The sequence below is a fragment of the Hypanus sabinus genome, chromosome 3, assembly GCF_030144855.1.
Source record: "Hypanus sabinus isolate sHypSab1 chromosome 3, sHypSab1.hap1, whole genome shotgun sequence".
Lineage (NCBI taxonomy): Eukaryota > Metazoa > Chordata > Chondrichthyes > Myliobatiformes > Dasyatidae > Hypanus > Hypanus sabinus.
The window spans coordinates 36,344,447-36,369,381 of NC_082708.1; the positions used below are offsets into that span (position 1 = coordinate 36,344,447).

Below are 24,935 nucleotides of genomic sequence, written 5' to 3' on the forward strand. Positions count from 1 at the left end.
AACTGGTATTTCTGCCCTTAGTATTCTATACCCTTCTATAAGGAGTGACAGTCATAGAATGTATTGAAAGGATGGAGGGAGAATTTTAAAGATAATTATGAAGTTACATGCTAGAATATGGCAATGTGAATAGACAGAAAGAAATGGGATGTCCTGGAGTTTGAAGCTTAAATCTGGCACTGTTCTGTAACGAGTCTCTGTACATCCTCCCGTGGACTGTGTGAGTTTTCCCCAGGCGCTCTAGTTTCCACCCAAGTCCAAAGATGTATGGGGATGGTTAATTAGTTATTTGTATCTTGTCCTTTGGTTAGGCTAGGGTTAATTGGTGTTGCTGGGGCAGTGAGGCTTGAGGGTCCGGAAGGGCCGACTCCACGCTGTGTCACTAAGTTATAAAATAAATTATAGGAGTGATGTCATGGAAACCCTGCCACAGTTGTCGTGCATCTGATTCTGTCTTCAATCTCACACACAATTTCACAAAGTTTACTCCCGGGTTTCGTTTCAAAATCTCCCCTCTTCTTATGTGTGTACCCTCTATTTTTGGATTCACTAGCCCTGGGGAAAAGACTACGACTATCCATCTTATCCATATCCCTCATGATTTTATAGACCTCTGTGATGTCTCCTCAATCTCCAATGATCTAGCATATCCAACCTCTCCCAATGACTTGACCCTCGAGTCCAGCTAGCATCCTCATAAATCTTTCCTATAGCCTCTCCAGCTTGACAATGTATTTCTTGTAACAAAGTGACCAAAACTGTACATAATAATCTATATACAAAACTGTACACAAGTTACCAGTGCCTTGCAGAACTATAACATCATAGTTGCTGGTTTTAGATCCAGCATGTCATCGAAAATTTAGACAAACCTCATTAGATATCCAGTCACCCTCCTTATCCGCGAGGGATTGGTTCCGGGATCCCCCCTCGCAGATACCAAAGAACGTGGATGATCAAGTCCCTTATTTAACCTGTTTTAGTGCAGTGGACTTTAGGACCCAGCAGAACCCCGGACCTTATTTAACCTGTCTTAGAGCGGTGGTCTTTAGGACCTGGCGAAGCTCTGAATCCGCGGTGTTTCTGTTCATGAAAATAATCACGATCACAATTGAAAATAAAGTGGAAATAATAAAGCGATCGGAAAGAGGTGAAATGCCATCGGTAATTGGAAAAGCTTTAGGCTGCAGTCGGTCAATGATCAGAACAATTTTAAAGGGTAAAGTAAGAAAAGCCCTGCCCCGATGAAAGCTACAATTATTACTAAGCAACACAGTGGTTTAATTATTGAAATACATACGTTTCTTAAGTGTTTTATATGCATAGAAAGGTAAAATATATACTATTTTCTAAGACAAACGTTTGAATAACTGATGCTAAATAATATTAGATGTAGCTGTTCTGGCTTACTGAGTAAGAGAGCTTTTGATTTTTTTTGATCCTGATCCACGATAACCTACGCACATCCTCCCGTATACTTTAAATCATCTCTACATTACTTATAATACCTAATACAATGTAAATGCTATGTAAATAGTTATTATACTGCATCATTTAGGGAATAATGACAAGAAAAAAAGTCGGTATATGCTCGAACAACAAGTGCCGGAAGAGCATTCAAGGTTTTCTTGATTCGCGGTTGGTTGAACTCGCACATGCAGAACTTGCCGATAAGGAGGGCCGACTGTACTGGTTGCATTATGACCTGGTGTGGTAACACAAATGCCCTTGAACAGAAGAGCTGATGAAAAGTCATGGATACAGCTGAGTTCATCACAGGTAAAGCCCTCCCAAACACCGAGCACATCAACGTGAATCACTGTCACAGGAAAGCAGCATTCAACATCAGAGACCCCCGTCATCTCTTCTCACTGCTGCCATCCAGAAGGAGGTACAGGAGCCTCAGGACTCACACCACCAGGTTAAGAACAGTTATTATCCCTCTACTATTTTGTTCTTGAACCAGAGGGAATAACTTCACTCAAGTTCACTCTCCTCATCCCTGCATGTTAGTACAGTTTACAGGATGCCATACATTGTGACTGGCTAAACTTGAGCCACACAGAAGCTGTAACTGGGAAATATAAAACCCTTTACTCTCACAGCAAGCCTCCAAGATAGGAGTTCCCATCCTACGGACCACGGACCCCTTGTTTAATGGTATTGGTCCATGGCATAAAAAAAGGTTGGGAACCCCTGCTCTAGGAGACAATGTCCAGGAAAATCCAAGAGAATCTCATTTTCCTAACACCGGTGTTTTATACTTCAACACAAAAGTAATAAAAAACAATTAACTACAGTTGCTTACCAACTGAGCCCAGCCGCTGTACGACAGGTGCGATAGCCTCTGCCGTCACCTGGCTCTGATACACCTAGAAAACAGGAACACATATGTCAGAATGATGTTTCTAGATTTCATTTCAGCATTCAACACTGTTGTCCCACGGAAGCTGGTGAACAAACTCCACCACATTCTAAATACACCACTGTGCAACTGGCTGTTGGACTTCCTAGCCAACAGGCTGCGGATAGTCAGGATGTACAACCGTTAGTCCCTCCCCATCATTTTGAACATGGGTGCCCCTCTCCACCCTCCCCAGTGCTGTGTGCTGAGCACATTGCTATGCACTTTGCTTGCACATGAATGCACGGCCTAACATCTAGAGTAATCACATTGTCAAGTTTGCCGATGACATGATAGTGGTGGGGCTTATCAACAATAATGCTGAGACAGCCTCCAGAGAGGAGGTGAAAGCCCTCGAGGGTCTATGCCAAGCAAATAACCTGTTATTCAATGTTAGTGAGACGAAGGAGATGGTTCAGAACTCACACCCCTCTGTACATCGGCGGCACGGCAGTGGAAATTGTGAGCCGTTTCAGACTCCTGGCACAGCCTGTCATGTCCCAGAACATGTCCAACACTGCCAGAAAAGCTCACTAGCACCTCCACTTTCTAAGGAGGCTGAAGAGAGCAGGGCTGTGCACATCTATACTTGCATCCTATCGAGTTGCATCACTGCATGGTACAGAAACTGCACTGTGGTGGTCAGGAAGGCTCTACAATGGGTAGTTAAAACTCCCCAGTGCATCTCTGGCACCTGCTTATCCATCATCAAGCACATATATTCACAAAGGTGCTAGAAAAGGGCCAGTAACATCATGAAGGATCCCACCCACTGCTCATGGTCCAATAGGGAGGTGGCTTCACTGGGACCACCAGACTCAATATCAGTTACTTTCCCCAAGCAATAAAGTGTCCATTAACCCACTCCTCCACACCCCCAACACCACTGCTTTATCATTTCCTGTCAGTCACCTTATGTACAGACACACCTGTGCCTAGAGTCAATTTATGGACATACAACCTATGTATATAAACTAAATTGTGTATTTATGTTTATTGTGTTTTATTATTGTGTTCTTTATCTTTTTTTTTGTGCTGCATTGGATCCAGAGTAACAGTTATTTTATTCTCCTTTACATTTGTGTACTGGAATTGAAATTTAGCAATCTTGAATCTCTAATTGCTATGATCACTTGCTTAACTCAAACATTTGAATATAGTCAGGTAAATTTACAGAATTACATGTATGCAATGATAACAGATCCCAATTAACAGAATCCCTGTGAATATTTAATCTGCTCCAAGAAAAAGCATCAGTACAAACTCCAGACACCCAAAATACACCTCTTCCAGCATTGAAGGATGGCTCCATAAATATACAACTAACCAGAAGGCTGAGTGTTGAAACTTATCTGCTCTGAACTGTGCATTGTGCAGGGAATATATTTTCAACAATGTGCTGACAGCAGGACTATTCATCAATTTCTTCCCATGTGGTTTCAATGGGACTGAAAATCTCCCACACCCAGTGTTTGTTTCTACCACCCACAAGATGTCAGTTGGGAGTTAAATTATTCACAGATTTTACTTCCTGAGACTGGTTTTCATTTGAATTGAATTGACTTTATTACTTGCATCCCTCACGTACATGAGGAGTAAAAATCTTTATGTTACGTCTCCATCTAAATGTGCAACGTTCAATTTATAATAATTTGTAATAAATAATATGTACAACAGGACAGTCAGTAAAACATAGAAGTAGAATTGTATCAGCAAGAATTAATCAATCTCATGGCCTGGTGGAAGAAGCTGTCCTGGAGCCTGTTGGTCCTGGCTTATATGCTGGGGAACCGTTTCCCAGATGGTAGCAGCTGGAACAGTTTGTGGTTGGGGTGACTCTGGTCTCCAATGACCCTTCGAGCCCTTTCTACACGCCTTTGTAAATGTCATGAATAGTGGAAAGTTCACATCTACAGATGTGCTGGGCTGTCTGCACCACTCTCTGCAGAGTCCTGCGATTGAGGGAAGTACAGTTCCTATACCAGGCAGTGATGCAGCCAGTCAGGATGCTCTCAATTGTGCCCCTGTAGAAAGTCCTTAGGATCTGGGGACCCATACCAAACTTCTTCAACTGTCTGAGGAGAAAGAGGCGCTGTTGTGCTTTTTTCACCACACAGCCAGTATGTACAGACCACGTGAGATCCTCGGTGTTGTGTATGCCAAGGAACTTAAAGCTGTTCACCCTCTCAACCCCAGACCCATTGACATCTATAGGGGTTAGCTTGTTTCCATTCCTCCTGTAGTCCACAACCAGCTCAGTTGTTTTTGCAACATTAAAGGAGAGGTTGTTTTCTTGACACCACTGTGTCAGGGTGATGACTTCTTCTCTGTAGGCCACTTTGTTACTGTTTGAAATCAGACCAGTCGATGTAGTGCTGTCAGCAAATTTAATTAGCAGATTGGAGGTGTGGGAGGTGACACAGTCATGTGTATACAGAGAGTGGGCTTAGGACACAGCCCTGAGGGGCACCTGTATTGAGAATCAGAGGGGTGGAGGTGAGGGAACCCACTCTTACCACCTGCCGGTGATCTGACAAGAAGTCCAGATTCCAGCTGCACAAGACAGGGTGAAGGCAGATGTCTCTGAGCTTCCTGTCCAGCCTGGATGGAATTATGGTGTTGAACGCTAGACTGCAGTCCAAGAACAGCATTCTCACATAAGCATCCTTCTTCTCCAGATGTGTAAGGATGTTGTGTAGAGCTGTGACTGTTGCATCATCTGTTGATCCGTTGTGTTGGTAGGTGAATTGTAGGGGTCTAGTGTGAATGGTAGCATGCTGCAGATGTGATCCTTGACCAGCCTCTCTAAATATTTGCTTATTATTGAGGAGAGTGCGACAGGACGCCAGTCGTTCAGGCATGTTACCTTGGTCTTTTTTGGTGCAGGGACAATGGTGGATGTTCTGAAGCAGGAGGGCACTCTACACTGGGAGAGGGAGATTAAAAATGTCTGTAAACACTCCTGCCAGTTGTACCGCACACATCCCAAGTACCCAGCCTGGGATGCTGTCAGGTCCCACAGCCTTGCGGCAGTCCACTTGGTGGAATCACCTGCATACTTCAGCCTCAGAGATGACCAAGCGTAAAAAAAGGTTTAGTTCAAGTGGGAGAGAGGCAGCGATGTTGGAAACACCACTGCGTTTATCTTTGAAGTCTGTGATGGTGTGCAGAAAGTGCCCTAAACTCTGTGCATTGTTGGTGGAGAGTTGTGTCTGGATCCTGTCCCTGTATTGTCGCTTAGCTAGCTTGATGACTTTGCGCAGATTGTGGCTGCATTTCTTGAGCTCCTGCTGATTATGTAAGCTCTGTGTCGTGCGATAAATGCTGCTAGCTCTGAACTGTCCAGGGTTTCTGGTTTGGATAGACCCTGACCGATTTGTGGGAGGGCAACCTCCTCAATGCATTTCTGGATGAAGTTCGTAATCCCTTCCATGAACTCGGAGACATCCTCATCATGAAAGTCATTCCAGTTGACATAATCAAAGCAGTCCTGTAGCATGGAGACCGATTAGATGGACAGTTTTAACTATGGCTGCATCTTGTTCCAGCTTCTGCCTGTACATTGACAGAAGCAAGATAGACAATAGACAATAGATGCAGAAGTAGACCACTTGGCCCTTCGAGCCTGCACCGCCATTTTGAGATCATGGCTGATCAACTACTATCAATATCCGGTTCTTGCCTTGTCCCCATATCCCTTGATTCCCCTATCCATAAGATACCTTTCTAGCTCCTTCTTGAAAGCATCCAGAGAATTGGCCTCCACTACCTTCCAAGGCAGTGCATTCCAGACGAAGTTTTTCCTTAACTCTGTCCTAAATGACCTACACCTTCTTCTCAAGCCATGCCTTCTGGTACTGGACTCTCCCAGCATCTGGAATATATTTCCTGCCTCTATCTTGTCCAATCCCTTAATAATCTTATATGTTTCAATCAGATCCCCTCTCAATCTCCTTAATTCCAGCGTGTACAAGCCCAGTCTCTCTAACCTCTCTGCGTAAGACAGTCCTGACATCCAGGAATTAACCTCGTGAATCTACGTGCACTTCCTCTACAGCCAGGATGTCCTTCCTTAACCCTGGAGACCAAAACTGTACACAATACTCCAGGTGTGGTCTCACCAGGGCTCTGTACAAATGCAAGAGGATTTCCTAGCTCTTGTACTCAATTCCCTTTGTAATAAAGGCCAACATTCTATTAGTCTTCTTCACTGCCTGCTGCACTTGCTCATTCACCTTCAGTGACTGATGAACAAGGACTCCCAGATCTCTTTGTATTTCTCCCTTACCTAACTCTACACCGTTCAGATAATAATCTGCCTTCCTGTTCGTACTCCCAAAGTGGATAACCTCACACTTATTCACATTAAACGCCATCTGCCAAGTATCTGCCCACTCACCCAGCCTATTAAAGTCACCCTGAATTCTCCTAACATCCTCATCACATGTCACCCTGCCACCCAGCTTAGTATCATCAGCAAATTTGCTGATGTTATTTTCAATGCCTTCATCCAAATTGTTGACATAAATTGTAAACCGCTGTGGTCCCAATACCGAGCCCTGTGGCACCCCACTAGTCACCACCTGCCATTCCGAGAAACACCCATTCACCACTACCCTTTGCTTTCTATCTGCCAACCAGTTTTCTATCCATGTCAATGTCTTCCCCCCCCCTCCCCCCCGTTGCCCTGAGCTTTGATTTTACCCACCAATCTCCTATGTGGGACCTTAACAAATGCCTTCTGAAAATCGAGGTACACTACATCTACTGGATCTCCCCCGTCTAACTTCCTGGTTACATCCTCGAAAAACTCCCAACAGATTAGTCAAGCATGATTTACCCTTGGTAAATCCATGCTAGCTCGGCCCAATCCTATCACTGCTATCTAGATATGCCACTATTTCATCCTTAATAATGGACTCTAGCATCTTCCCCACCACCGATGTCAGGCTGACAGGTCGATAGCTCTCTGTTTTCTCCCTCCCTACTTTCTTAAAAAGTGGGATAACATTAGCCATTCTCCAATCCTCAGGAACTGATCCTGAATCTAAGGAACATTGGAATATGATTACCAATGCATCCGCCATTTCCAGGGCCACCTCCTTTAGTACCCTAGGATGCAGACCATCCGGACCTGGGGATTTGTCAGCCTTCAGTCCCATTAGTCTTCTCATCACCGTTTCCTTCCTAATGTCAATCTGTTTCATTTCTTCTGTTACCCTATGTCCTTGGCCCATCCATACATCTGGGAGATTGCTTGTGTCTTCCTCAGTGAAAACAGATCTAAAGTACTCAGTAAATTCTTCTGCCATTTCTCTGTTTCCCATAATAATTTCACCCAATTCATTCTTCAAGGGCCCAACATTGTTCTTAACTATCTTCTTTCTCTTCACATACCTAAAAAAGCTTTTGCTATCTTCCTTTATATTCCAGGCTAGCTTGCGTTCATACCTCATTTTTTCTCCCTGTATTGTCTTTTTAGTTAAGTTCTGTTGTTCCTTAAAAACTTCCCAATCATCTGTCCTCCCACTCACCTTAGCTCTATCATATTTCCTTTTTTTTAATGCTATGCAATCTCTGACTTCCTTTGTCAACCACTGTGGCCCCTTTCTCCCCTTTGAATCCTTCCTTCTCTGGGGGATGAACTGATTTTGCACCTTGTGCATTATTCCCAAGAATACCTGCCATTGCTGTTCCACTGTCTTTTCTGCTAGGCTATCTGTCCAGTCAATTTTGGCCAGCTCCTCCCTCATGGCTCCATAGCTTCTCCTGTTCAACTGCAACACTGACACCTCCGAGCTCCCCTTATCCTTCTCAAATTGCAGATAAAAGCTTATCATATTGTGATCACTACCTCCTAATGGCTCCTTTACTGTGAGATTGCTTATCAAATCCTGTTCATTACATAACACTAAATCCAGAATAGTCTTGTCCCTGGTTGGCTCTCGTACAAGCTGTTCCAAGAATGCATATCCCGTAGGCACTCTACAAACTCCCTATCCTGGGGTCCAGCACCAACCTGATTCTCCCAGTTCACCTGCATGTTGAAATCCCCCATAACTACTGCAACATTACCTTTGCCACGTGCCAATGTTAACTCCCTATTCAACTTGCACCCAATATCCATGCTACTGTTTGGTGGCCTGTAGACAACACCCATTTGGGTCCTTTTGCCCTTACTGTTCCTCAGTTCTATCCACACAGATTCTACTTCTCCTAACCCTATGTCCCCCCTTGCAAAGGACTGAATCTCATTCCTCACCAATGGAGGAGTGATCAGACTTCCCAAACAGCAGATGGAGGAGCATTGTGGAAGGGAGAGTAGCAGTGGTTGAGTTTGCTATCTCCCAATGTGCTCACCTGGATGTGTTGACAAAACCAGAGAGAGACCTTATACAATTACGCTCTGTTAAAGTCACTGGCAACGATGAAGGCAGCCTCTGGGTGTGCAGTCTCCAGGCTGCTACATTTATGGAAAGAGAAAGAGAGTTATCTATCAAACAAATAAATGGTGTAAAAACAGAAATAAAAAATAGTGAGGTACTGTTCATGGTTTCAAGGTCCATTCAGAAATCAGATGACAGAGGGGAAGAAGCTGTTGCTGAATTGCTGAGTGTGTGCCTTCAGGCTTCTGTACTTCCTTCCTGACAGTAATAATGTGAAGAGGGCATGTTCAGGGTGGCGGGGTCCTTAATGATGGACGCGAACTTTTTGAGTCTCCTTAGAGAAGTCTTGGATAGAGCGGAGGCTAGTACCCATGATGGAACTATGGAGCTGACTAGTTCTACAGCTGTCTGCAGCTTACTTCCATCCTGTGCAGTAGTGTCTGCCTACCCACAGTAGACAGTGATGCAGCCAGTCAGAATGCTCTCCATGGTACATCTGTAGAAATTTTCAAGTGTTTTAGTTGTCGTACCAAATCTCCCCAAACTCCTAATGAAATATAACCACTATCTTGCCTTCTTTATAGCAGCATCGATATGTTGGGACCAGGTTAAGCCCTCTGATATTAACAACCAGGAACTCAAAACTTCTTGTGTTTATAACACAAACAAAATGATGGAGGAACTCAGCAGGTCAGGCAGCATCTATAGCAATAACAGCAGTTGATGTTTCGGGCCAAAACCCCAGACCCTTCATCAGGTCAAATAAATCTTCTGAAACCATTTAAATAACTGCCATGAGAATATGAATAAATAATATGTATTCTGTAACTTTCTGCACTGGTAGCATTACCAACTGTAATGTTGACTTTATTCAAAGATTTTTTTTAAATATCTTGTTTACAGCTTCTTTTAACTGGAAGATTTGGAGAGTTGCATGAGGGAGGACAAAATTTCATGGACAAAGAAGCAAGCCACTTGGAGAAGGACTATGTTCATAGTGTGTATGAGAAGATTGCCTCTCATTTCAATGACACTCGCTACAAGGCCTGGCCCAGAGTACGGCAGTTTCTTCTAGAACAGGAATCTGGCAGCCTTATTGCTGATATTGGTTAGTGAATGTAGTCCATTTCCTGAATTGTTTTAAGCAAAAAGTTCTCTTGATTTTATTTCAAATACTGAAGTTTAAATTTTATCCATTTCTAACTTGCAGAATAATTATTTTTTTAGAAAAAATCGTCTTCATTTTAGAAAAAAATCGTCTTCAGTTCACTCCCACAGGTAATTAGAATACAGCATAACCATGTAAACATTGGGTAATGATATTGAAGTTAAGACATTTTCTTGCAGAAGCCTTTCAGGTGTTTCCTTTCATGGTCATGTATCCCATGATACACTGTCATACAAAGCAGAATTTCCTGTTCGATGACCGATCTCTGAAAGTTAATACTTTGCAGTCCAGATAAATGGTCTTGATCAGAAATGTCATCTGTGCATTGCCCTCCACAGATGCTGCCTGATTTTCTGAGTTCCTCCAGCCTCTTGCTTGTTGCTATAGATTCCAGAATCTGTAGCTCTTGTGTTTCTAGTATTTTGGGTACTCAATGCTCTTAGGTTAGGGTACGGATGAACCTACCTCCTGCTTGTTATCCAGGGATTGAAAATGGAAAATATTCCTGGAGGGATGTGCATTTATTGAAGGGCACCTGAGAAGCAGGTCCTTTGGGACTGAGGATGTGTTACTTCCACTTTACCCCCCTGAGTCCTGAGGTAACTTATGAGGCCGATGTGAGAACCACAGGCTCTTCTGCAGATGGAGCAGGATCACATTAGTGGGTGGATTATGAGGCAGTCCACTCCTCTCAACAATTACACAGGGTTTCTATGTGTATTCTATACATGGACATTAGGATTTCGATACAATCCTAAATGCTGCTTCTCTATTTCAAGCAGCCACGGGCCGGGCATTCGCAAGGGGCAGAGGCGGTGTTGCAATTTTTCATAGAGGCCTTTTGAGCGATTGGTTTTTCTCTTTCAGGTTCTCTCTCGCTGTGATAGAACAGTTTGTTTCAGGAGTTTGTTGTCAGGCATGCACCAAGTATGACCTCCCCAGTGGACCTGAGTGTGTAATTAGGGTCTGCAAGTAGAGGAGTTTGGCTTAGGAGAGCACACTAACAATGGCTTGTGATTTTGGAGAACTCCGTGGAGACATTGTTGGTGGTATCTGCAATGCTTTGAGATACTTGTAGATAATCCAGGTCTCAGAAGTACGGAGTTGGGCAGGGACTACTGCTGCTCTGTAGACCAAGAGTTTTGTGCCTGATTGAACATCTTGAATAACCGTGCCTTCTGCTTGGGATCTTTGCATTCTGAGAACTCATCTTCTAAGTATGTTGTCATTTTTTCTAGCCCTGTTTAGCTTGTTATAATTAAGGAACATGAATTTTGTTTTAAATTTCATTTCTATTATAATTTTTTCTTGAATTAGGATGTGGAAATGGGAAGTACCTTTGTATCAACAATCAAGCCTACAAAGTAGGCTGCGACTATTGCCTGCCTTTGGTAGAATCTGCAAGAGAACAGAGCTATGAAGCTATGGTCTGTGACAGCCTGCATCTCCCATATCGCAATCAATGTTTTGATGCCATTCTCTCCATATCAGGTGAGGAGTTCATTCTCTTGATTCTTCAGCAATAATCAAAATATATTTTATAATGAATCATCAAAATTCATGGGGCAAAAATCAAGTGCATTGCATCCTTTTTGGTGTAGAAATGGATATATTGTATTCAAAAATAGCAAGGAGGTAGCCTGTATCCAACCAAACTTATGGGTTTGTGCAATGGGGTCTAAAATTATATTATGCCTCTGAACAATATTTTAATGGCTTAAGTCTATAGAAAGAGTCTTTTTCAAATTTTGTCAATGATGCCTGTACTGGTAGGAATTCCCTAGCAAGCCTTGCAAAAGCTGTTCTTCAATAAGTGAGAAAATGTGACTCTTCTGCTGAGCTGGAATAGTGATCTGATTTGGCAAATCATAAATTCGAGATTCTGCAGATGAAGGAAATCCACAAAATGCTGGAGGAACTAAGCAGGTTAGGCAGTATTTATGGAAATGAATAAATAGTAGACTTATGCCGAGATGCTTCATCAGGACTGCAAAGGAAGAGGGAAGATCCCATAATGAGAAGCTGGGGGAGGGGAAGGAGGACAGGCTAGAAGGTGATGGGTGATGTCAGGTGGGTGGGAAAGGTAAAGGGCTGGAGAAGCAGGAATCTGATAGAGGAGAGTGGACCATGGGAGAACAGGAAGGAACTGGGGGACAAGGGAGAGGTCAGAGGCTGATGAGGAGAAGAGGTAAGAAGCCAATGGGGAAAATAGAAGATGAGTGGAAAAGAAAAAAAGAAACAAAATTACCAGAAGGAGAAATTGATGTTCATGCTGTCGGTTTGGAGGTTACCTAGACATGGTATGAGATCTTAATCCTCCAAACTGAGATCCCTCATCATGGCAAAAGAGGAGGTCATGGACTGACAAGTCAGAATGGGAATGGGGATAAGAATAAAGATACTTGGGCACTGGGAAATTCCTCTTTTGGTGAATGGAGCAGAGGTGCTTGACAAAGCCGCCTCCCAATCTACATTGGGTCTCACTAATCTAGAGGAGGCCACATTGAAAACACAGGATAGGATAGATGACTACAACAGATCTGCAGATGAAGTGTTGCCTCACCTGGAAGGACTGTTTGGAGCCCTGAATTGAGGTGAGGGAGGAGGTGAATAGGCAGGTGTAGTATCTCTGTTGCTTGCAGGGATAATGTCAAGAGGGAGATTAGTGAGGAGGGATGGATGGACAAGGGAATCATGGAGGAAGCAACCCCTGCAGAAAGCAGAGAGTGGAGGAGCAAGTAAAAATGTGTTTGGCGGTAGGATCCTGTTGAAGATGGCGTAAGTTAAGGAGAATGATGTGGTGGATGCAGAGGCATATGGGGAAGTGAGTGAGGACAAAAGGAATTCTATCCCTGTTAAGATGGTGGGAATGTGTGGTGAGCATGGATTTCCGAGAAATGGAGGAGATGTGGGTGAGGGCAGTATCAATGGTGGGGGAAGGGAAACCCTGTTCTTTGAAGGAGGACATCTCTGATGTCCTGGAAAGGAAAGACTCATCCTGGGAATTAGGATGGTGGAGACAAAGGAATGAAGAAAAAAGAATAGCATTTTTGCAGAGCACAGGATGGGAAGAGGTAGAGTCAGGGTAGCCATGAGAGGTTTATAAAAGGAGAAACTCAGCATAGCTGCATGAAGCAGCACAAATGCAGTCATCAGTGTAGCTCAGGAAGAATTGGGGAACATTACTAGTGAAGATTTGGCAAATGGATTGTTCTAAGTAGCCATTGAAAAGGCAGGCATAACTGGGGCCCATGTGGGTGCCAATGGCTACCCCTTGACTTTTGGAGAAAGTGAGAGGAGCCAAAGGGGAAATTGTTGAGGGTGAGAACCAGATCTTGATGGGGAGGGGGTAGAAGTATATAGGAACTGGTGAAAATGAGGCAGTCAGGGAATTGAAAGTTGAGGAGATCAAGGGCATATGAAGGGTCATGGATGTAGGTGGGAAGGGACTAAATCAAGGGGGTTGATGTATATGGATATGAGTTTAGTGGGGCAGGAGAAGGCAGAGACAGTGGGCCTACCCTGTCAGGTGTGTGGATTTTGGGTAGCAGGAAGAAACAAGCAGTGCAGGGTTAAGGAAACTGAGTTTGGTGGTAGTGCATGAGAGTTAATGAGGTTAGTGATGGTGCAGGAGACAGTGACTTGATGGTCCTTTTCAAGGGTTATGTATGAGGAGGTATCTAAAAGTTACTGTCTGGCCTCAGCAAGGTAGAAGTCAGTCTGCCGCACTACAACAGCACCTGCTTTGTTCGGGGTCTGATGGTGAGGTTGTAATTGGTGCAGAGAGACTGGAAATCAGTGCGCTCAAAGAGAGTAAGGTTCGAAGTGGAGAGGGGAGTGCTGAAGTCAAAATGGTTGAAATCTCGTTGACAATTCAATATGAAAAGATCCAGAGCAGACATAAAACCAGAGTGTGGTGTCCGAGGAAGAGGTGAAGAATTGGAGATGGGAGAAGGGGTCATCAGTGCTGGGTGGGGAATTCTTACCAAAGAAGTGGGCTCGGAAATGGTGAGGGAAAAAGTGCTTGGCATTTTGGTGGCACAGAACTCACTGAGGTGCAGGCAAAGGGGGATAAGGATAAGATCATTGCTGAGGACAGAATGTTCCAGCTCAGAGAGGGGAAGGTTGGAGGAAATGGTGAAGACACAATAGGGATTAGAGCTGGGATTGAAGTGGGGAGAAGAGTTGGTGATGTTGGAGGAGAGGGAAGGGTTGGGGTGTTCAGGGAAGGTAACCTGGGAGGAAGATGGTGGCTCCAAGGACCCAATGGGTGACGGGGGTGCCTGAGAGACCCTGAGTTTGGACAGTGGTGGTAGGGAGGGGGAGCCCAGGGGCCCAGCGGCAGCAAGGAAGGTTTCAGCATGGATGTGGTGGTGGCTGAGGTCTGGGCAGGAGCCAGTGCTAGAGGCCACATAAATCGTGGTGTGAACGTGCCTGGGGTTGTTGAAACCAGTGGTTCCAGACCATGGTGGTATCCGCGGTCTGGAGCCGCCTGGCATTGTTGGTGCCAGAGTTGAAGATGGTAGTATTCGTGGTCTGAGGTGTCTAAGGCTGTCAGAGCCAGAGTTGGAGATGGCAGAATCCAGGTCCAGAGGTGTCCAAAGGAACTGAGGTCCAGTTGGGAGGTGCTGCAGAGCAGGTGTTTGACAGATGCCATCTTATTCCATCCACTTCTCCTGATTGACCAGGTGTATTATGATTAAAACATTAACTTAGAACCACACTTGAAAGCAAGCACTTCAGTCTTTTAAATTAATATATATTTCAGACTTCTAAATTAAAAGTTAGCTGAAGTATTCTTAAGGCTTCCTTATTTTTGGATATCATTCTGTTTCTCATTCAGTCTAAAATGAGTAAAATGATTACCTTAAAAGTACTTGGATTAAACCATAGATTTGATTTTAGGATTAGCAGTTTGCAGTAAGTTACAGCCATAAAAGAACAGTGTTCAGCTACTGTGGAACTGTGACTCCATTTGGGGTCATTGTCAATGAGTTTCTGGTGGGCACTAGCTGAACATGAGAACAGGAGTGGATTGTTAACCCTACCCCTTGTACGTTCCATCTGCTATTATCTATTAGATCTCAAGAGATTGCTCAATAGAAAATAAGAGATAATTTCACAGTTAATACTTAAAAGTTTATTTTGAATTTTTTTTTGGCCATACTTGGCTGATGTTTATCAGCCAGACATTAATTAATTAACAATGCTTTGTTCTTGTCGACCAAGGTTCATTGCTACGGCCAGAAGTGAGGCACGGGGTGGGGGGAATCTCCAAGCCAGGCTACCTGGTTGTGTCTGCACAATATTTCAGCAAGGGTGAAAGCTAACAGATGCAGACATAAAACTGGGGCAGATTGCTCTCCTTAATGTTTCAAGATTGTACCTCCTTGGTGTTGAGAAGAGCTGAAAATACAACTCTGATAATTGGAAGATCAAAACAAATGCGGATACTGGAAAGCATTTTCTGTAGTATGAAGATAAAATAATGGTGTCCTTGACTTCTTAAATTTTAAGAAAAAATATTGGACCTACTAGCTAGGCTGGTTAAATATTTTCAACATTTCTCACCTAGCAAACGGTAACAGGCTGCACCATTTGGATCTAATGGTTCCAAACTGTGGGTGTGATGAGAGCTGCCTGCAGTCACCAGACAGAGCAGCAATGAGCCCCACACCTCAGTGCCAATTAAGTTCAAAGTGAACTTATTATCAAAGTACAGAGGATGTGCTCGGTACTTGTGGAGAGGATGTTTCCTACGGTGGGAGAGTGTAAGACTAGAGGACGCAGCCTCAGAACAGATGTATCCTTTTAGAATGGAGATCAGGAGAAATTTCCTTAGCCAGAGCGTGGCGAATCTGTGAAATTCATTGCCCCAGGCAGCTGTGGAGGCCAAATCACTGAGTATATTTAAGGCAGAGTTTCAAAGACTCTTGATTAGTCAGGGCATGAAGGCAAATGGGGAGAATGCAGAAGATTGGGGCTGAGAGGGAAAATGGACCAGCCAAGATGAAATGACGGAACAGTCTCGATAGGCCAAATGGCCTAGTTCTGCACTTAGATCTTATGGTCATATGGTCTTACATGCATGTCATCAAATCACTATATACTGCCCTGAGACACATTTTCTTGCAGTCATTCACAGCAAATGTAATGAAACAGAACAGAATCAATGAAATATTGTGCACAATAAAGATGGACAAACAACTGACGTGCAAAAGATGACAAACTGTACAAATACATAAAATTAAAAAAGCAAAATAATAATTAATACATAAGCAATAAATATTGAACATGAGGCTAGTCCTTGGAGTGAGTCTGTAGGTTGAGGGAACAGTGTTGGGGTGTGTGAAGCTGAGCGAAGTTAACCCCGCTGGTTTCAAAGCCTGTTGGTTGACGGGTAATAACTGTTTCTGAAGATTGCATTGTGGGACCGACCTGAGTCTCCTATACCAACAATCGCCTGGCCTGCCCGATATCTCCTGTCACCAGCAGCCTGTCTAAGCTGTGGGGTGATTCAAAGTCGGGATGGTGCCTGTAGAGGCCTGGATTTTGAACAGGATTCCAGGCAGAGCAGTGTGCGGTGTCCAAGTGTACTACAAATCCAGAGTGAATGTCTTTGTACAGAAGGACTGAGCACCTGTGAGTGTTCAGAGGACCAAGAATGTTGCAGTAATTTGAGTACAATGTATTTAGCATTTCAAATGTTCATGTAAATCCTAGTTACATTTTAAATATCTTTCTGATGTCCCAATTTAACTCTGTGTGTCACTTCAATTACCTGTCTGCTTCTGCCTTGCTTTTCTATTCATGGTCATATTTTCACTCTTGGCTCCTTCTCACACTTTCCAAATCTTCCTGTAATTTTTCACATATTTTCTCATAAGTTCTTAAGTTTTTGTATGGTTCTGGCATATTCTCTATTAGCTTTTGATGTATCGGGGAGGGGGGTGGGTGATGAATCAGCGTACAGGAGGGAGGTTGAAAACTTGGCTGCATGGTGTAATAACAACCTCTCACTCAAAGTCGACAAGACCAAGGAACTGATTGTAGACTTCAGAAGAGGAAAACCAGAGGTCCATGAGCCAGTACTGTAATCATCAGAGAATCAGAGGTGGAGAGTGTTATAACTTTAAATTTCTGGGTGTCACTATCTCAGAGGACCTGTCCTGGACCCATTTTTATTATTGTGAAGAAAGCACGACAGCACCTCTGCTCCCTCAGGAATCTGTAGAGGTTCAGCATGTCATCGAAAACCTTGGAAAACCTCTATAGATGTGTGGTGGAAAGTGTGCAGACTGACTTTATTACAGCCTGGTATGGGAACACCAATGTCTTTGAGTGGAAATTCCTACAAAGGTTTTGGATTTGGCCCAGTACATCACAGGTAAAACCCTCCCAATGATTGAGCACATCTGCATGAAATGTTACTGTATCCATCATTAAAGATTCTTACCACCCAGGCTATGCTCTTTTCTCACTATTGCCATCAAGTAGAAAGTACAGGTGCCTCAGGACTCACACCACCAAGTTCAAGAATAGTTACTACCCCTCAACAATCAGGCTCTTGAACAAAAGGGGACAGCTACACTCATTTAAGAACTCTGTTATATTATTATTTCATGCTGGTTATTTATTGCTATTTGTATCTGGATTTGCATTTTGTTTACAATCAAGTTCCTGATGTTTACAATTTAATTATTGTTCTATAGATTTGCTAAGTATGCCCACAGAAAAAAGCATCTCAGGATTGTATGTGGTAACATTTATGTATTCTGATAAATTTTATTTTGAACTTTGAAGTCCAAAGTATGTGGGGAGAAATGGCAGGACCTGCAGCTAATTGAGAGAAAATGGGTGCTGGGAGTGGAAGAAATTTAAAAAGTCACTGCATATACTCAGAACTAATGAGGACATTGATAGGTAAAGCCATGTGCATTAAAAATCACAAATACAGACAAGAGAGTAGGCTGGAAGAAAAGAACAAATTGAGGTTTCAGATGAAGAGGTAAACAGCAGTGAAGAGAGAAATTATGAAAAGTATGTTTGAACAATGTATATGTTTAAACAATAAATGCACATTATTCTTGCAGCTTATGTGATTGTAGTAGGGTTTATTTGCCATCAGATTATCCAGTCTGGATGCATTGGGGGAATAGATTTGTTATGGTAAGATATTAATTGCTAATTCATTACTAATAATAGGAAAATATATTAGTGCTAAGTAGTAAAAATCATAAAGGCTAGTTTAAGCCAAATGGCCAGCAGATTTTATGTTGGAGCCAATATTTGCCTATCTACATGAGAATGTGTGCACTTGTGTATTACAATACTGCTGTAAGTGTTTATAATAATCTTTTTTGGCTTAGTGATACACCATTTTTCCACAAAAGAACGCCGCATTCAAGCAATAAAGGAAATGGCAAGGATTCTAAGAGTGAGAGGAAAGATGATGATTTATGTATGGGCAATGGAGCAAAAGAGGCGGAAGTTTGAAAAGCAAGATATTTTTATTCCATTGAACCCTGCACCTCCACCTGCACAGTCTTTGGAGATGAAAGTAATGAATGAAGATAAATCTTTCCAGCATAATAATAATGTTATTCATAAAGACAAACCATTTATTTGTAACCATGAACATAACATCTATGAAAAACATGTAAAGAAAAGCCAGAATTCCATTTTGGGAAGGGAGAATATATTGCTGGTTGAAAAATGTTTTAAATTATGGTTGTTTTCTCAGTCACTGAATTCTGTGCTAAAATTTAGCAGCAATAATAGAACAAAGACTCCCAATGAACTATGGTTGTATCAAGATTATTCTACAACATTTAAAGCAAATAATGTGATAAAATCATTTGATCACCTGACCAGTTTTGTTTCTGATGAGTTCTCTTATGGACAGAGTTGTGAAGATGTTCTATCCAAATCCCAACCATCTAGCTATCTTAATGGTTCAGAGACTGATGCACAATTTTTTGAATATCCATGTGCAGCATCTTCTGGAATCCCAGATTCTCCTGGCTTACTATCTAGCTGCATTGCAGTTTCTTCACCAGATCTTGGTTCACAGCTTCTGTTCCAAAGTAAGCTCCACAGTCGCCCCAAGAAAAATAAATCAGCAAGCTGCTGTACTCATGAGAAAAACAGACATATTTTGGGTCCACCAATACAGAGCAGTTTAATCACTGAATCCAAGAACTGGACTTTGGAGGCACAGGTTTTGTCAACGGACAAGGATCAGATTAATTTCAATAGTGCTTGTCTCAGATACTATCATGTTTTTAAAGAAGGGGAGCTTATTGAGCTCATAGAAAAGTACACTGAAGATTTGAAGATAATTGAGACATATTATGATCATGCCAACTGGTGTGTAATTGCAGAAAAAATATGAGTTTGCCAAACTCTAAATTAAACGATAGCCATATCCCTGGCAAACAAACCAAAAAACCTGATATCATTTATCACTGTACTGTTTAAATATTTACACATTATTTTCATTTGAGTTGATTTAATTTTGTGGATTACTTTAATATTGAAGTTAGTGATAACACAGTACTTGAACAAAGTGCACTGCCAAATGTTAGTATAGTAATGGTTATACTTTAATTCAGTACTTCCATGTGCTTTGATTACTAAATTGCCAGGAATTAACAAAAAAAACTAACTTATTGTACATTATAATAAAGTATTCTATTAACTACAATGCTGCTTTGTTTGTTTAGTGGGGGGGGGGGGTTAATGTGATGTATTCTCAGATTAAAATCTGTTTAGCTGAAATATTTATTATTGCCCAGACCTGTAACCATTCTCCAGTGTCCCCATGCTTCACCTTCTGATTAGCTAATATCCAGAGTCTACAAAGCACCTCAGAACCCCCACAACTTTAGTGCCTGTATATTTACGATAGTATGGCCAGATCAGAAATAGAATCAGATTCAACATCACTGGCAAATGTCATAAAATGTGTTGTTTTGTGTGGCAACAGCACATTGCATTACAAAATAAAAAAATACTCTAAGTTGCAATAAAGTGTGTGTGTGTGTACCCACTCGGGGGAGGCACTGGACCCCTTTGATCTACACTAATTTTGACAAATACATCATAGATACATGATGGCTTGGAATGACAACTGTTCTTAATGAGACTGTAAAAGACTGCTGAGGACAGAGCTGAGCACATCACAGAACCCCCCCCCCCCGAGTGTCTGTCTCTAACCCTCTCCCATTGGGTAGAAGATACAAGCCATGAAAGCATATACCACCAATACCACCAGGCTCAAGGATAGCTTCTATCACACTCTTGGAAGTCTATTGAACTGTCCTCTAGTAGGAAAAGATGGACTTTTCATCTCATTCTACCTCATTGCACTTTATTTTCTGTCTGTAATGCATCTTCACTGTAACACTATTCTGCATTCTGTTAGTTTTCATTTTGTACTACCTCAGTGCAAGGGACTAAAGTTTTTCATTGTACTACAGAACCTAGAGCACAAGACCATTGGACATAGGAGCAGAATTAGGCCATTTGGCCCAAGTCTGCTCCACCATTTAATCAATGCTGATCCTTTTTTTCCTCCTCAGCCCCACTCCCCAACCTTCTCCCTTTACTTTTACTTTATTGTCACCAAGCGATTGATACTAGAGCATACAATCATCACAGTGATATTTGATTCTGCATTTTGCACTCCCTGAAGTACAAAGTAAATATAATAAAAATTTAAATTATAAATCATAATTAGAAAATAGAAAAGGGAAAGTAAGGTAGTGCAAGTCAGGTCTGGATATTTGGATATTTAACCTTTGATGCCATGTCCAAATCAAGAGCTGCCTTAAATACATCTAGGCTGCACAGCTACCTGTGATCACAAATTCACCCCCCTCTGGCTAAAGAAATTTCTTCACATCTGTTTTAAATGGATGCCCCTCTATCCTGAGGCAGAGCCCTCTTGTCCTAGACTCCCTCACCATAGGAAAATTACTTTCCACATTTGCCCTGTCTAGGCTTTTCAACTTTTGTAAGGTTTCAATGAGATTCCTCCTCCCCCCCGCCCCCATCGTTCTAAATTCCAGTAAGTATACACCCAGAACTATCAAATGATCCTCGCATGATAACCCTTGCATTCCCAGAATCATCCTTATGAACCTCCTCTGAACCTTCTCCAACGCCAATACAATATAGTTGAGGAGCCCAAAATTGCTCGCAATACTCGAGGCAAGTCCTCACCAGTGCCTTATAAAACATGTGACAATAATAAACCAATTTACCAATTATTTCTCTCAGGTTTGATAACTGGCTTATTTAATCAAACTAATCAAATTATTTGATCAGTGTAGTTTTTCTTAGCATTTATATTAATGACATTTTATGCAATGACAGAAATGCTGCTACTTGGAAAATGATCTTAAACCAATTAATGGTCATAAATATAACATTAAAATTATGAGAGATGGGATAGTCAGAATCATGTGGAAGGGGCATCAAAATCACTCAAGGTTTAAGGTCAAAGGAAGGAGTTTTAAAGGGTATCTGAGAGGAATGTTCTTTATACAGTGGTTAATATCTGGAGCTTGCTGCCAAAGTGGGTGGTGGAATCTGATACAATTGCTACTTTCAAGTGATCTTAGACAGTTATTTAAATAGACAAGGATTAGAAAGGTACAGACCTAATGCAGGCAGATGGGATTGGTGTAGGTTGGCAAAATGATCAGCATTGATGTGGTAGGCTGGAAGGTATGTTTCAGTACTATAACTTGGCGTAACTTTTGTAACAAATAACACTTGAATTCAGCCCCATCTGACAGTCCTTTGTTATTTAAGTTGTTAAATCATAGCAAGGTATTGGTCAAATAATGCAGATTATTTAGTTAGCAATAAAATAGCTCTAGTGTTGATGTTGAAGAAAGTTGCCCACAAAAACTCAAAACTTTTGCCCTTGTTTTTGTCATGCATCTGTTCTAATGCAGCAGTTCTAAGTCACCGCGTAGATTGTATGTCCAAAGATTTTCAAGAATTCTCTCATATGATAAACCAGGAAGCAGTGGTGCAATTTTTAACCTTCAATTTGCATAAGTGCATGAGAAAAATATTTGAACAAGCAACAGGTTAAAAAAAATTAGCATTAGTCATTTTCATTGAATTTGAAACATGTCAATACGTGCAATATTTTTTCAGGTACAGAGGCTTCAAATGCAAGGATATATATCCTTTAGTTTGTAGATATCCAATGTTCTTATTAGATTAGAATTTCTACAGATTACATAACTGAAGACTGCAGAACTATGCCTTCTACAGAACAGGGGAATATTGAGTACAATTTTTGGATTTCCATGTTAATCTTGCACGAAGTTGCTCTCAATTTCATCATGACAATATCTTGACAATCATGACAAGATGTCCCCCGCTTTACACACTTGGCTTTTACAAAAGACCTACATTAGTAACCTCGTTTCCCATTACAAAGAGGATATTCGCATTTAAGAACATTTTCCCCATATAAATTAATGGTTCTTTGCTTTACACCATTTCGGCTTAAGAAAGATTTCATAGGAATGCTCTATCTTTGTAAAAGGGGGGGGGGGGGTAATACCTGTAAACACTTATTATTTTACTATCTCCAGGTCTGGCAAACAACTTTTGATTGCATTACTACACAAAAGCAATCTTCTTCAGTGGTTTTGTTAAACATTCGAGCTATTAGTAATTTAAAGGCAATGCTAGTTAAGAAGGTGAAAAGCAGGACCTCAAGGGAAGTAATTTGTGGATTGCTACCTGTGCCAATGAAGGTAAGAATAGTATGATTTGGCAGTTGAATGTCTGGCTGAAGAATTGGTGCAGGGACAAGGTTTCAGATTTTTAGACCATTGGAATCTCTTCTGGGGAAGTTTAAGAACTGTTCAAAAGGTATAGGTTATGCCTGAACTTGAGTGGGGGGGGGGCGATATCCTTGTGAGCATATCTGCTAGAGCTGTTGGGGAGGATTTAAACTAATTTTGCAGGGGATGGGAACCAGAGGATGGGGTAGTTGGTATAAAGTGATTGTGAGGAAAGATAGCATAATTGCAATCAGATGGATGGGTTGAAATGTACCTATTTTAATAAGGGTGATGAATTTAGAGGATGGTTTAAGAACTGGAACCACAATGTTGTGGCCAGAGAGATTTGATGTTACAAGGGCAGGAATGGCTGCTGAATATCTCAGTGTTTAGATGTTTCAAAAGGGAGGGGAGGGAGGTAAAAGAGGTGGGGGAGTGGCATCACTAATCAAGGTTAATATCACAGCTAGAGAAAGGGAAGGCATCATAGAGGGATCATCTACAGAGTGAGTGTGGGAGGAAGTCAGTAACAGGAAGGGAACAATCACTATTGGGATTATACTATAGGCTCCAATAACAACAGACACTGAAGAGTAGATCGTGAGGCAGATTTTGGAAAGGTGCAAAAATAACAAAGGTACTATCATGGGTGACTTAAACTTCCTTAATTGTTTTGTACCTCCTTACTGTAAAAGGTGTCCAGGAAGAATTCCTGTTGCAATATGTTGACAGGCTGACTAGAAGAGAGGCCATATTGGATCTGGTACTAGGCAATAAGCCTGGTCAGGTGACGTATCTTGGCGGATGAGCATTTCAGAGACAGTGACAACTCCCTGACCTTTATCATTTTATTGGACAGGGATAGGAGCAGATGGTATGGGAAAGTATTTAATTGAGGGAGGGAGAAATATGATACTATTAGGCAGGAACTTGGGAGTATAAATTGACAACAGATGTACCCAGGGAAATGCACAATGGAAATATATAACTATATCCACTACTAAGCTAACAAACCAAGAAAACTCATTGATTTTTAAATATTTACTTTAAATGTTGAAGTAATTTTACTGTTAATATTTTTTGAATTTGTTAATGTCAGTGAGATTCAGAAGCAATCCACAGCGATATGCACTTTTGACAGCAGCAGTGCCAGGGACATTTGCCTAGACATGTGAAAGATTTTATGGATGACGTTCTTTCTCCCAACATGATGGCACCACAATATACAAGGCCTTGTCATCTGGGACTTCAGGCAGCCAGCTGATAATAACAGTAGCTGGAAAACTTCTCTAATGCCAGTATAGATCACTGGCAAGTGCAGGCATTTTGGCACAGACAAGAAGTTCAGATTCATTAATTCAAGTGTAAGAACAGTAAAGCTGGTCTGAGCAGTCTATTACAGTATATTAAAGCACTATTGAATAAATCTGCATTAACAAATCTAAGAGAACCTGTACTTAATATATTCATTATTTACTTGTACGATCAGTGATCTGCTAATCTCAGAAAGAGAGTTCCATAAGCAGGTGGCTGGTATCCAATATTAAATCTACACTTCATATGGTTAATTTCAGTTTATAAGATTGAGAGTTCATTATTGTTTTCAGTAGTGCATTCTTACGTTTGAAAAATCTTATCTGCCCACCTGATAGGCTAAAAGGTAGTTTAACTGCAATGGAATATCATCAGTGTTATGTCATTAATATTAGTACAGCATGCCTATTAGATAACCTATTTTAGGTTGGTAGAGCTTTAGTACATGAACTAAATGAACAGCAAAATTAACTTAAATATCCTTTGTTGTGTGAGATACACCCACACCACCTAGCCCAATAGCCCAATTAATGTTTTTGGGTTATTCCTCCTCATTACTGCTGACAACACTCCACATTTAGCGAGTGTTGGAAAACAATCCTTAAGAACTGTTACAATGCTTTTGTTACTTCGTTCAATAGCAGTTGAAGAATTCCTGCTACTATTCTAATATTGGCAAAGTGGGAGTTCTATGTCTCATCCATGCTCCAAGTTCAGTATCATAACCATGTCCCTAAATACTTAAATTTCTTTCTCAACTGTAAATCCAGGGCCTCCAAGGTTTCCACCTACCTTTTGACCCGATCTGTCCATTTACACAAATTTTCCCATGCCCAAAAGAATATTTG

The 24,935-nt window shown here is 41.7% G+C and overlaps 1 protein-coding gene across 4 annotated transcripts in view; it reads left to right on the top strand.

Annotated features, from left to right (window-relative positions):
- Positions 1–24,935, top strand: part of LOC132391193 (probable tRNA methyltransferase 9B) — a 50,493-nt gene extending 25,558 nt beyond the window's left edge. Inside the window, exons 1-5 of one of the 4 annotated variants that reach the window (XM_059964077.1) lie at positions 1,899–1,921; positions 9,694–9,898; positions 10,018–10,068; positions 11,276–11,449; positions 18,328–24,935. In XM_059964077.1, coding sequence (XP_059820060.1) covers positions 9,745–9,898; positions 10,018–10,068; positions 11,276–11,449; positions 18,328–19,352 — 1,404 coding nt within the window. In that variant the 5' untranslated portion in view covers positions 1,899–1,921; positions 9,694–9,744 and the 3' untranslated portion in view covers positions 19,353–24,935. Of the gene's footprint in view, positions 1–1,898; positions 1,922–9,693; positions 9,899–10,017; positions 10,069–11,275; positions 11,450–18,327 lie in introns of those variants that run through there. The other 3 variants (XM_059964076.1, XM_059964075.1, XM_059964078.1) reach the window with 3 other exon arrangements.